We start from the raw sequence: 12,766 nt of genomic DNA on the forward strand, positions 1-12,766 counted from the left end.
GAGCTACCGCCCGAAGCATTGCGAGTCACACTTTGCATGTTCCTTCGACGTCATCGTCGGCGCTGCAAGCACAAACGTCACGGCCACGTCATGGCCACGTCATGCCGCAAGAATGCTCTCGCGCATTCGTGGAACTTGACACTACCGCTGCTCGGACGTGCAGCTGGAGATATCTTGTCAAATGTGTCCTATCTAAAACTAGGCGATTTATTGGAATCTCTAATGTTATTTTGGAATATCTGTACGATTTTCTTCCATAGATAATTTTTTTTCACTGTGAGTCCATATTATCGATAATAAAAAATCATAGATTTAGAACTGATAACTTGATGTACATCATGAACTTTTCGTATTCAGCATACAAGAATTGTCAATAAAATACCAGCAGGAAAAATTAATTTTTTTCTAGCTCGACTTCACATGGCTGGTAGGAATAGCATTAGGATGGGAGGATTGACTGATCATCGTGAGCAGGAAATAACGGACCCATTGAGAAGCGGCAGTACAGGATGTTCATTTTTCCTATAGGTCAATTTAGTTCAACTAAAAAAATCAAGAAAATAATAAAATCCTAATTAAAGGCCAATTAATCAAATAAAGTGAGAATGATGTATAAAACAGTAATAAGTAAAAGGAGATGCAGAGCCACATGGGCTATGACACGGTTTTAGAGCGAGGCAAGCAATGCGAGCACGACTGATAATGCAAGCTCAGGGCGCAGCTCATAATCAAGCGACTCGTGAAGACCAAAAATGACACCAGGCGCATAATAAATTTGGGCAGCGAGCGCTGGCGGTGACAATGTATGTCACGTCATGGGTGGCATCTCGAGGAAAATGCGCCGAAAATACAAATTCCTTGACAGTTCAGAGAATTTTTGTTTAATATCCCACACACTCACGAAAATGAGGGTACCAAACGTGCACCAGTGTATACCAATTGAGACAATTGCAATAGTATCGCTATACAATTTACAAGTAATGAGAACTAACCATTATTGAAAGCATAGAATGTGTTTAGCGCAAAGTAACACTATTTTTCACCCGACAATGCTCAGTATCAGAAATAAATACAGTATATCCCTTAAATAAAACGAACGAACTCCTTCCTCTCATTTAACAACCCGAGCAGCGCAACCTCATCCATACCTATATACGATGTGTGTAACATCTACAAACTTAATTCTAACACGCACAAATATCATAAGTCCGAATAAATCGAATTTTCACCATAAATTTGAAAGCAAAAAAAAAAAAAACAACGTCAAGCTAATTTCCCGTGTCTTTGTCGGTATTTGCAAATATAGAGAATTTGCTTGGCATTTTCGATGACGATGAAATGAATTTGTGTGACACCGATTATTCCGATTATTAAAGATATGGTGAAGTTTCTTATCACCAATCAATGAAAATATGGTGAATCTAATTAACGTCGATCGATGAAGATATAATGAATTTTATTACAGTAATAACTGCTTTCAAAGTCTAGGTTATTCTAACACATAACGTGATGTAGACTCACAGGCTTGTGTTTGCTATGGTTGGGCTGGTAGCGCTGAATGCGTTGTTTAAAATCCATCACTCCACCACCTTCTCCATCACTCACAGCCGTGCCACCACCATCGCTCGACATCTGTACACAAAATAATGAAATTAAGAAAGAGTACTAATATACAGCTGAAGAACGTACATAAATATACACTATTTCTAGCCTTACTACTTAACTAGACAAAAGAGTGATTAAAATTCTATGTACAATAATTGTATTCTTGCAAGAATTTGCACGAGAAATTGTCATAAATTTAAACGTTTGTATACTACATCGCTTAGAATTTCCATTAAGGATGCATTTCAGCAGCGAAATGGGAACTAAAGGTATCGTGGACGAGGCCGAAAATCAACAATGTAAATTTGAACTGTAAAAATGAGTGGTAGTCATTTTTCTCTGCCAGAAACCTTGGTATTTCCCGTCAGCGTAACGGGGTTATACCAACGAATGAAGAATTTTCACACTTAGCAATAGAACTCAGATTTCTATTTATCAATAATTAGGACATACGTGAAATCATCTCTTTCATTTAGCCGTCACGGCACACATTGAGGGCACGTTTATGTTCTCAATGAACCTGTTTTTTCTTATGCAGATTTACGATCGGCCTTGGCAATTTAGATCAGCATTCTTTCAGAAGCTATATTAATTGAGAGTTTTTCAGTGACATTAAGGCACAAAATGGAAGAGATCGAATAATTATCGCTAGCAATCTTAATATTTTGATGGTTGATAAAAATTAAAACTCGAATAAACGGGTGGTTAATTTCCAGATGCAAGGCCATGAGTTGTTAAACTTCATATAATACAGGACATTAAACCTTCAGGTTGCATAACGCTTTCATATTGCGTGGTTCGAGATCATAAACCAATGAAAATAGCAAAAGAAAATTGAGTGTTACGAGCTGTAGAAGAATATTGAGCTTTGCATAATAGCGGGAGTTGCCAGCGTTTCCCGGTAGAGACGACGTGTTTAAATACAGCCAATTCTCAGGTCCTTTAAAGTAACGAGGCGAGTTGGCACGCGATGTCAGCACTCTAAAAAACAGCGGCAACATAAATCAGAAAAACTCGATTCATTCATTAGACAGCTGGCGATTAATTGCCACGTGGCCTAAAAATGTAAACTAATAATGGAGGTAACATTTTTCAGCAGCTTACAGACAGAGAAAGTATTCATACTAGACCCCTGCATCTGAATAAAAAAATTCAGCTCTATAGCTGTGAAGGGTGATTGGAACTAAAACAGCAGAACATTAATATGACCATGTTCAGAACACGTTCAAATACCTTGTATACAATTCATTTTTTTTAAATTGGTATAGTTCCGCAGAAGTTCTTCCTCTATGCAAGGGTGCGCGTGGTGCCTCACCACCACAAGCGTGCGTGTGGTGCCTCACCACCACAAGCGTGTGTGTGGTGCCTCACCACCACAAGCGTGCGTGAGGTGCCTCACCACCACAAGCGTGCGTGTGGTGCCTCACCACCACAAGCGTGCGTGTGGTGCCTCACCACCACAAGCGTGCGTGTGGTGCCTCACCACCTCAAGCGTGCGTGTGGTGCCTCACCACCACAAGCGTGCGTGTGGAGCCTCACCACCACAAGCGTGCGTGTGGTGCCTCACCACCTCAAGCGTGCGTGTGGTGCCTCACCACCACAAGCGTGCGTGTGGAGCCTCACCACCACAAGCGTGTGTGTGGTGCCTCACCACCACACGCACCACACCCACTGCAGAGGCCAGGGTTGGGCAGTGGCAAGGATCGATCGGATGCCAAGGATGCTCAAACGTGACCGCAGTTTTGATATGACGTCTGAACCGCGCAACAAAGTAGCTTAACTGGTAGAAATAGCATTACAGTAATGCTAAATTATTATAGAATTTCAAATTTAGCATTATAATAATAATGCTAAATTATTTTATTAATTATAAAAGTGTTTGCACTGTTACTCGGCACTCGACAAAAGTATGCTTATATTACAGGAATGTTTTTTTCAATTAGGATAATTGGAATACATTACAGCAACTGGACCAAAATAATCATGTTTTTGATTAAGTTGTAGATCAGTATTATGTTGCATTGCTATCATCTGTCACTAGAGTTACTCCACGATGAGAAACATGAACAATTCCTATGCAAACATGATTGGTTTATAGAAATATGGTAGAATCAACTTCTATCCATTTTGAGTGAAGAAATCTTCGCCCTCTTCATAATGCTTATGTAAATAATAATGAATCAATTACAACGATGACATTCTCACGGTCATAATTCCAACGGGATAGGATTACATATTTTAGCTGTTTAATTGAGAAATTATCAGCCCATTTCAGACGGATAAGAATTACCCATTTAAGCTGCCTAATGATGTCATCATCAGGTCAGCAATTCACAATCGAACTTCATGACAAAGCCACAACGACCTTGTCATCTATCCTATTCTATGGTGTGCCAGAGTACCGATAACAAAGGAGGGGATCACACGTATACAGTATACGTAGTGTCCAGTAACAATCGATGAGAGTTATCATATGATTAATAGTGAATAAAGTGTCTTTGGTCCATGTCATTTGCGAAAACTATAGAAAATAATACAGAATTTAAATGCCTTTTCTTCATCACTCATCCTATACGCGCAGTGTTCACATTTAGAATAAGGAATTAAATTAATAATTATTTTCTTCCATTATCTACAAATTTTTTACCTGATTCCTAATATAATTAATGATTGATTGATTGATTAATAACGACCTGAAAATGTGATTCATTGAATCACATTCTCGCGATTTCAAAAATTCACTGCAACAGCAAAAACAAGCAGCTGGCTGCATGCTAAAACTTACTCATCATTCGTCATGAACGATAAAATACAATAAAACGGTAACAGATGCGATCGTTTTTGAAGCAAATCGTTGATTAATTTATTAAAAAACAAATTTAGGAAAACGATCATTAATCAGAGATTATAACTCATACTAGCACATTTAATCGTGTATGCAAATGACTCTCGACTCACACGACGAACTAGAATGGAGCCTGAAAAGCAGCAGCCACTGACCGAGCTCCTGCATGTCACGACGCCAGCTAAACAACTGGCAAAAAATCTTCAGAGAAACACAAGAAGCTCGACTATCCCGGCCAGACTCCAGCCACCAGAGGGCATTCCAGAATTGACATTACCTAGAAATTTCTTATTTCTACACCTTTGAAGGCCTTTTTATTAAATGTAGCAGATATCACGCACAAGAAGCAATGAGAGATAGATCTGCTAGCGGGACAACGGATGAGATCATTTCATAAAAATTGTTTTTATAAAGTTTACCAGAACATTACAGCGCAAATATAAGTGGCACTTTAATAGAAAATTGTCTTCGTAAAATGTAACAGAATGACGCTGCGCAAAAATAGGCGGCGAAGCTTTAATTTGTAGGCACAATTAATTTGTAAAAATTTGTAGGAACAATTTTTTTAATGTTTGACCAGGGTTTCCATTCAACACCGTAGCGCGGGCGGTACGCTCAGCTGGATGACATCACAAGTTTAAGTTGATTGATTAGAACAAAGCGTTCAACTTTTCAAACCAATTCGCTTGAAGCGAAAAATGGGGACATCAATTAATCAATTGATAAAGATAGTACTATCGATTTTAGTTTTTCTGACCTTATTCACTATGACTGAATATTTTTTCGGTCAATTGTTTCAAAATACGATAAGGCAGTAAATTTGTGCACATTTGAAATTTTTTTATATCATCATGGTTTTCTTTCACTATAAATCCTAATTAAATTCATAAGGTAACATATATGAATACCTCAAAATACAGCAATTGGAGGAACCTTTTATCCTATATGTGATGATAAAACGGGATCAAAATAAAAGTCACGGTTTGAACTGAATTCTGTTATTATTGCTTTATAGCACTACTCACACAACTCACGTTATAGCACTACTCAGGTTCAGATCATGCAATGCAATCGTCGTATCTCTTGAGGAACAAATGCAATGCAGACCTTCGTTACGTCTTATAACACCCAGCTAAGAGATGGAGCCCAAACCAGCGTTACCAATCAATCATTTGTACGCATTCACTTAAATCAGCACATGGACCGAAACTCACAAATATAAGTGAGCGATTGTGTATTTAAAGATAAAATATTGATAAAATATTATACTTTGTAATCGTCTGCACGCAGGTCGTAAAAATAAAGAGCGCGATTATCTTTAATGGAGAGAGAGAAGCATGCATGACAGCATCGTCCGGACCATGAATAGATGCGCTCGCACTTGCATGTATCAATCGCTTCTATCACAGCGATTGATATACAAGCAATTCTAGCAAACTGACGTCAATTGATAGTCTGTTGATCTAAAATTAGATAAAAATGTTATTTTCCTTCAGCTGAAAAAAACAATGGCGGGCCTCGTTGTTGGGTTGCAAAATGTTGTGTTAATCTCAATTTTTGCGATGAACATTGTTAGGCCAGATTCATCATGTGATCTGGCGTACTTTGCACTGTAGGTTGTCAAGATATAGGTTCTTTAGAATGGCAAGTATTTTATATTCCAAATGACGTTTTTTTTTTTGATTTGAAATGCAAATATTTGTGAAATTTTGTATTGTGACCCTGTGTTATCAATGAATCATTCAATGTAGGGATTTACATTCTAGGATAAGATTGAAAAGCTTTTATTTGAACGTATGATCGAAGATGGTTCGATAACGAAACAAATTCGAAGTTCTAACGAGATTTCTCGTCGAGTCGAGTCGAAGACTTGGGTGTTGGGTGAATGAGCGTTTTATGCCCGGGTGTTAGAACGAAACCTAACTCGTCGAGCCGCAAACTCGAGTGTTGGGTGAATGAGCGTTTCATGCCCGGGTGTTAGCATGAAACCCAACACGTCGAGTCATAACATGTGCACAGCACTGGCCAGCAAACGTACAAAGGAACGTCACTCGTCACCGCAATCAACATCCCCGGTTCACAGCGCCTGTGAATTGGGACGCAATTCGGTGTATGATTCAAGGACAACGAAATGTAGTTCTCATGCTGACAACTACATTTGGCTACGGATATATTCAAAATATTTCAAATTTCAAATTGTTGATCGCTCAAAAAACTCAGTTCTAGGGTGAATTTAAAGTGCATAATACAAAGGAAAAATATACGTACGTGAACATATCTTCGTATCTAACCACAGTCGTTGAAACACTAACCCGGAAATTGTTTCATATATAAACAAACAATTAAGAGATGTATGTAGAACATGCAACATTCCATTAAAGGATGCCAGCATGTCCTCGGCAAATACATGATATCAAGATTGATACACGGAAAGATGACGTTATCATTTTATCGCAGTCTCTTATCATAAAAGGCAACTGATGCATGGCGCAATTCACGTTCTGTCCTGCTAGTCAATGTTTATTGATGTTTATTTTTTCCATTGAATTCCGTACCTATTGACAACTATTCAAAATCTGACGCATCGGTATTTCAAAACAGTTATACAGTATACAATATACAAGCTAGCCGAAGACTGCGTGCTTCATGTAATTAATTCGCAGACACGAGCAAGAGCCCAAATTTATAATCTTAGCCAAATATTTCATGAGCAGATCCTGTTCGGAGTTTGTTTAAATCGCAACAATCGAGCGCAAGCGGAGCGTTTGTGTGTGAATAATATTGACCTGTTCTGTTTGTATTGACTCGAATAGTATCATTCATACCTTCACTCATTTCATATATATCGAATCATTCATATATATCATACCTTCGACTCATTGTCAGAAGTAACACGCTGATGTACCGTCACAACCGTCACGAGACTCGAAGTTGAAGACGCGAGTTGGTTATTTTGATCAGTCACGTCGTTCGGAGTTAGGACGTGGTTTGTATGGCACTCTGAGTGCTTTCGTCTCTCGATTTTTCTTCGAACCGAAACGTAGCTTGCTGACTTCGGCTTAGAATTTTGGAGGCTTAATCGCGAATCACAATGATCGGGATGTAAATACATGTTTGTAAAGTGCGGAAAAGAAGCATCTACTTCAGGAAAATAAGGTTTGTTAGTTGGGGAAAGTGGCTGAGTAACTGAGAGAATTGGTGCTGGTGTGGGAGATCGACTTGGAGTTGGGGTGCGTCTGGAAAAAGGAGGCTTTTCATCAAAGTTTGATACGTCTTGGTAGGATTCATCATTGTCGCTCAGTAAGCTGTTGGCGCTTGTAGTTCTGGTCGAAGAAACGTCTGGAGAATACGTCTCTCTACGACAGTATATTTTTTCGGTTATAGTATGGAAGCTCTGAATGCTGACGGATCTAAGCATGTCAGGTTGCGCTGACTTCATCTGATCTTTTATCGGGACCGGAATCTTACTGATTTGGCGATATTTTTTGGGCCCAGGTAATCGAAGATTCGAGTTCTCAGCTGCATTGAGAATTTGTGAATTGCTACGCAAGTCATTGCGTGAAGCGTCATTCGATAACCGTCCATCCGTAGCATCGAGGAACAGATCATCTTCCCACATACGATTGATAAAATCTTTCTCATGACATGTTGGTGATAAAACATCTTCGGCTGATATACTCAAAGGCCGAGATTTTCTAAAGGTGCTCATCCTTCTCTGATACATTTATGTTGAAGGGTGTCCAATAACTTAGTGATCTAACAAATACCAACAAGAATCAGTTGACTCAACCGGCACAACATCGAGAACCCGCAAGGCTTGGAGCTGCAATCGTACGTTAGAAACAGCCTTGTACTAGCCACGCATTTGCCGAGTCACGCAGATACTTGCGAAGGCCTGCAAGAGATATAACCAAAGTACGATTGTATTGTGATAATGTATAACTTTACAGGCACACAATCTTGCTTCTCCTCAACAGTTTAAGAGGCAGTATAAAGGTTAACCGGCAGACTGGCAGTCACGGAACGACGCGGTCAAGTCTCGACACTCTGAGCCATGAAACAATACTGAAGGTTGTTTGCGAATCGGCCTTTATATATCAGGAGCTGAAAGCGCCTAACTGTTCAATCCAATGGCAGACCATGTGCTGATAAGACAAGGAAATCGGCGTCAACGTTAGAATATCTATCGATAAAACATAGAAGAACTCTTGACTACCTTATCGACCCGAGTTTCAACTCAAAGACCTCCCACTCGATCAGGCAGTGACATCATGCTACTCCAAACAAGTGCTCAGCCTCATTCAACAAGGCGTAGCAATAAAGATATAGAGATTCTTGTTAAGAAAATTATATTGCGCAGCATACTGACTGAATCTACTTCTATAAAAAAATAAAGGAGAATTTCTTATAAAATCGCTTAATTTGGATTATTTGAATTATCAGAAACATGCATATTTCTAGAGATACGAGATGAAAATTCAAGAGTTGCAAAAACTGTTTCTAATAATGCGGTGTTAAAGTTTTCCTGTGTCATCTCGTAACGTTATGTTGAAAAATTTCCTCGACTAACAGAGTATAAAGTGCTAAGGTTGGAAATCTGTGTAAGACAGAACCTTAACATCAAACAAACACACACCATACAACACGTATAATCGCGAGAGGTACTCATCATACAATAGAATGATTAAATGCACATCACAAAGTTAGCCATACAGAGAACACAAATAGCAGTCACATGCACCGGCCAGTCACCCGACCCAGCCACGTACATGTAAGCTAAATCAAACATCAAGCTCCATGGAGAGAAAAAATCAAGGCAGATGCTGCGTAATTTTTGCCACAACACAAAACAGGCCACACAAATTTGTGGTTGTCTCGGAGCATCAGCTTTTTGCAGGTTTGCAGGTAGAACATTATTTGCAGTTCTATTGCAGCAGCGAATGTGGACAGACGAAAATTTCTGACCAAAGCTACGCTTACAATAAAACCATTTTTTTTATTTACTCTTTTTGTTAACAATTCTCCACTAATCCACGGATGTTTATTTGTAATCCAAACAAATAATTTAATTTTTAATTTTCGGCAGCAAAGTTGCAACTTTTTCAGGAAACGAATAAATGAATTTCCCGGGAAAATCTGACGTGCTGTTTTCGTCTGAATGCGATTTATTTTTCAGATATAAGACCACAATTATTACTTGAAATGCAAAGCGAAGTGGTTGGCAACATTTATTTCAACAGCACCCACATTTTTTCCACCTCAGGGCGGATGAAACTTTTATTTATAATGTCATTTCGCAAACTGAATAGACCTAAATACATCTAATTTTTTTTTCATTCTAACGGTTTTTTAATTCAACAAAAATTGGCTTTAGTTTCGCTTTTCATTGGCGATGAATTTTAATCATAATTCATCAGTTTAATTTCTTCATAACTTATCTGTCAAATACTGAGAGCGTACGTGAAACTCTTAAACGTAAATAAAAATTTTCCAAATTCAAAATTGCAAACAGGATTTAGTGAATCAAAATCAAATAAAGTTTTCAAACCCAAAGGGACTTAATTACGTCGATTCTTGGACAGGTTTCTGGAAAATAATTTCCTCATTTTTTTAAATACGAGTATTTATAACCACATATTCCATTAAGAACTGCAAATGGGTAATCGCTGCAGAGCCTCACCCCAAATTCTTCGTAAAAGTGAAAAAAGTCTTGGTGTCGTATTTACCCTCGCGAACGTTTCAAATAACACGTTTGGTCTGTTGATTATAAGCCGGAGGCGGGTTGACATTTTATTGTCTTGGCTCTTTGCTTGGTTAAGGAAAATACTATTTTTTTTGCGGAGCTTATACAAGCTTACTGCAGTTATAGCATAGGAAAAAAGCTGGGTAGACGGTGGGAACATTTTAAAAATAAATAAAGAATAATGTCGGTCCAATATTTTTTTATTTCAACTACCACAAATAAACACTTGACGCTTTCGATCGCAAACTAAAAAATAACATAAAATAAGTCTGCAACGTCAAACTTATTTTTGACGACGCTATAAATTATTAAATTGGTGGATGTCCAATTTGAAAGATTTTATTGTTAGATTTATTCTAGTATAATTTCTCTTCATCATTCAATACTAAATCGTTAGCAAAATTACGTATAAAAGAGTTATTGATAAAAATTATGTACTTCAGTCATGATAGGAGGGGAAATGATAACGTGAGATAAGTGCAGGCCAGTTGCCATTGATTCGACGACACGCTATGCAAAGAATCTTGATAAGAATACATCCAAGTTACTAGTCTGCGGAAGCGACACTTGAAACGTGTTCCGGTGAGCTCACACTTTGCAGCAGTGACAAATGGGCACTTGACATCAAGCGATAGTACTTCATTTCCGGCCAAATAGTTTCATTCATAAAAATAAGTATACTGTAACTGAAGTCATACGTTTGCTTCGCTTGGAAAGTCCATTCTTAATAAGAGGAATAATTAATGTCATGCTGGTTGGCTAATTAACTTGCATTCATCCTGGAAACGACGAGGAGAGAATAAATTCTCACCGTAGCACCAACATAGGATTTCCACGAATTTGGCAACTTCAGCAACTAAGAAAATCCGGTGGTGTATCCGTGGCGCATCAGCGGTGGTGCATTTTTTTTTTGCTAGAAACCGGTATTTTTAGGTACATCCGTGAAGTTCGCGTAGAAAGACTCCTGCGCTCCTAGATTTTTTGTAATTCTGAAACACAGGTTCGCATATTCAACGATGAAACCTGTATCAGCCAGAAATAAGTCATACTTTTCGCTGAGATAATAACCAGCTTAGCAGGCACGTTCATGGTTGAGAATTTAGCAAGCAATTTCATGCTGCAAGAGAGCCGACACACTTGACGTTAAATCGTCATTGGACAGCACGCGTTTTGTGACTCAAAACTCAACTTGCTCACTTGACGTCTCTCGGGCAGGAAGCAGAAAATATGTCACTATTTTAAAGAACGAAATTTTACAAATTTACAATACAAGAACGAAATTTAAATTTTACAAGTTTTTGTTGAACAATTTTGTGGTAATGTAGGTATATTTATTTTTGCACACTCATCCGTTCGTGCATGTAACCATTAATGTTCCCTTTTAGAATGCCACACAGTTTTATTCGTATAGAATTATAAGGGTGCATAATTGGAAATATGCAATTTACATTATTTTTGTTTTTATTGTAAGTGTATCAAAGGTGAGGGTCATAGTTTCTGATTTGTTCTCGAATGCTTTTTTTCAGGCGCGTAGCAAGAAGGCATTTGTTTTATTACTAAGAAAGAATTCGTGCCACGTGATTCTTAACGAAAAGATCTCAAATTGGAGCCAAACATGATCACAAATTGGACGAGCAATATAAGTCTGGTATTATTAAGAATATGTAAGATATTTAAACTCAAGCAAATGATCTATCATTGTACAATCCTGGATGTTCTCCCAATAAGGCCAGTGCTCAGAGCGGCAGTCCCATAATTAAGTAAAACGCAGGCTAAAAAAAGCTGCGCTTGATAAGCCGCTCGGAAGTACCGATTCGCTTACGCGTCACTAACTGATAATAAATTCTTCTACTAATCGCACTCTAAAAGGAGAGCGACCTAGCGGGCTAGTGATAAGGAAACGTGTTAAGATCTAAAGACGCTTTAAAAATTAATTGTTGTTAGTTAACGACGAACACATTTCTTCTAGTATAAATTAATTTAATTGCGTGCACGTCGAGCAACAAAATGTAGTCTCTTTGTACGAGTATGAATATCTTTCAGTTAAATGCACGTTCTTCAATTCAGTTCAGTTAAATGCACGTGCACATTTCAAGTTAAATGCGCAGAAAAATGTGCACGTTCTTACAATAAATTAATAGTAAATTATTGTTTTATTAGTTTCAATGATAAATTGGTTGAGCTGAAAGAAAATCATAATAATCAACGACGGTTAAAAATTCACACACATAGTTTATCAATATCTGCACCAGCAGTTATCACTCTCTCGCTGATAAATTTATTTAATTAAGCGAGTGCAACATATGATTAAGAGCTGTGGAAAAGTATCCAAAATTACAGCGAAGCAATAAAAATCACATCTGAGGCATCAACGGTAAAGATGTTTTCTTGTGCAGTGCACCTTGCACAACTTGGACCCTTTAGGATAGGACCAGAGCAGACAAAATTCAATCGGTAAACAGAGCCCGCCATAAATTGTTCAGCAATTTGGTATATACGTTGATACTTATGTATACTCATATTGTTCATCGTTTGATGTGTTCTTCTATATTGTTTATAATCAAGATTACCCT

General features: G+C 38.0%; 1 protein-coding gene across 6 annotated transcripts in view; it reads right to left on the reverse strand.

The window, feature by feature from the left end:
- The window catches only part of LOC108676824 (NAD(+) hydrolase sarm1), a 93,042-nt gene that overhangs the window by 31,187 nt on the left and 49,089 nt on the right, over positions 1-12,766 (reverse strand). For 5 of the 6 annotated variants that reach the window (XM_018164964.2, XM_018164965.2, XM_018164966.2 and 2 more), the window contains one exon: positions 1,522-1,632. In XM_018164964.2, the coding sequence (XP_018020453.1) occupies positions 1,522-1,632 (111 nt within the window). Of the gene's footprint in view, positions 1-1,521; positions 1,633-7,319; positions 7,904-12,766 lie in introns of those variants that run through there. The other variant, XM_018164968.2, reaches the window with a different exon arrangement.

This window comes from Hyalella azteca, unplaced genomic scaffold (assembly GCF_000764305.2).
Source record: "Hyalella azteca isolate HAZT.00-mixed unplaced genomic scaffold, Hazt_2.0.2 contig17687, whole genome shotgun sequence".
Lineage (NCBI taxonomy): Eukaryota > Metazoa > Arthropoda > Malacostraca > Amphipoda > Hyalellidae > Hyalella > Hyalella azteca.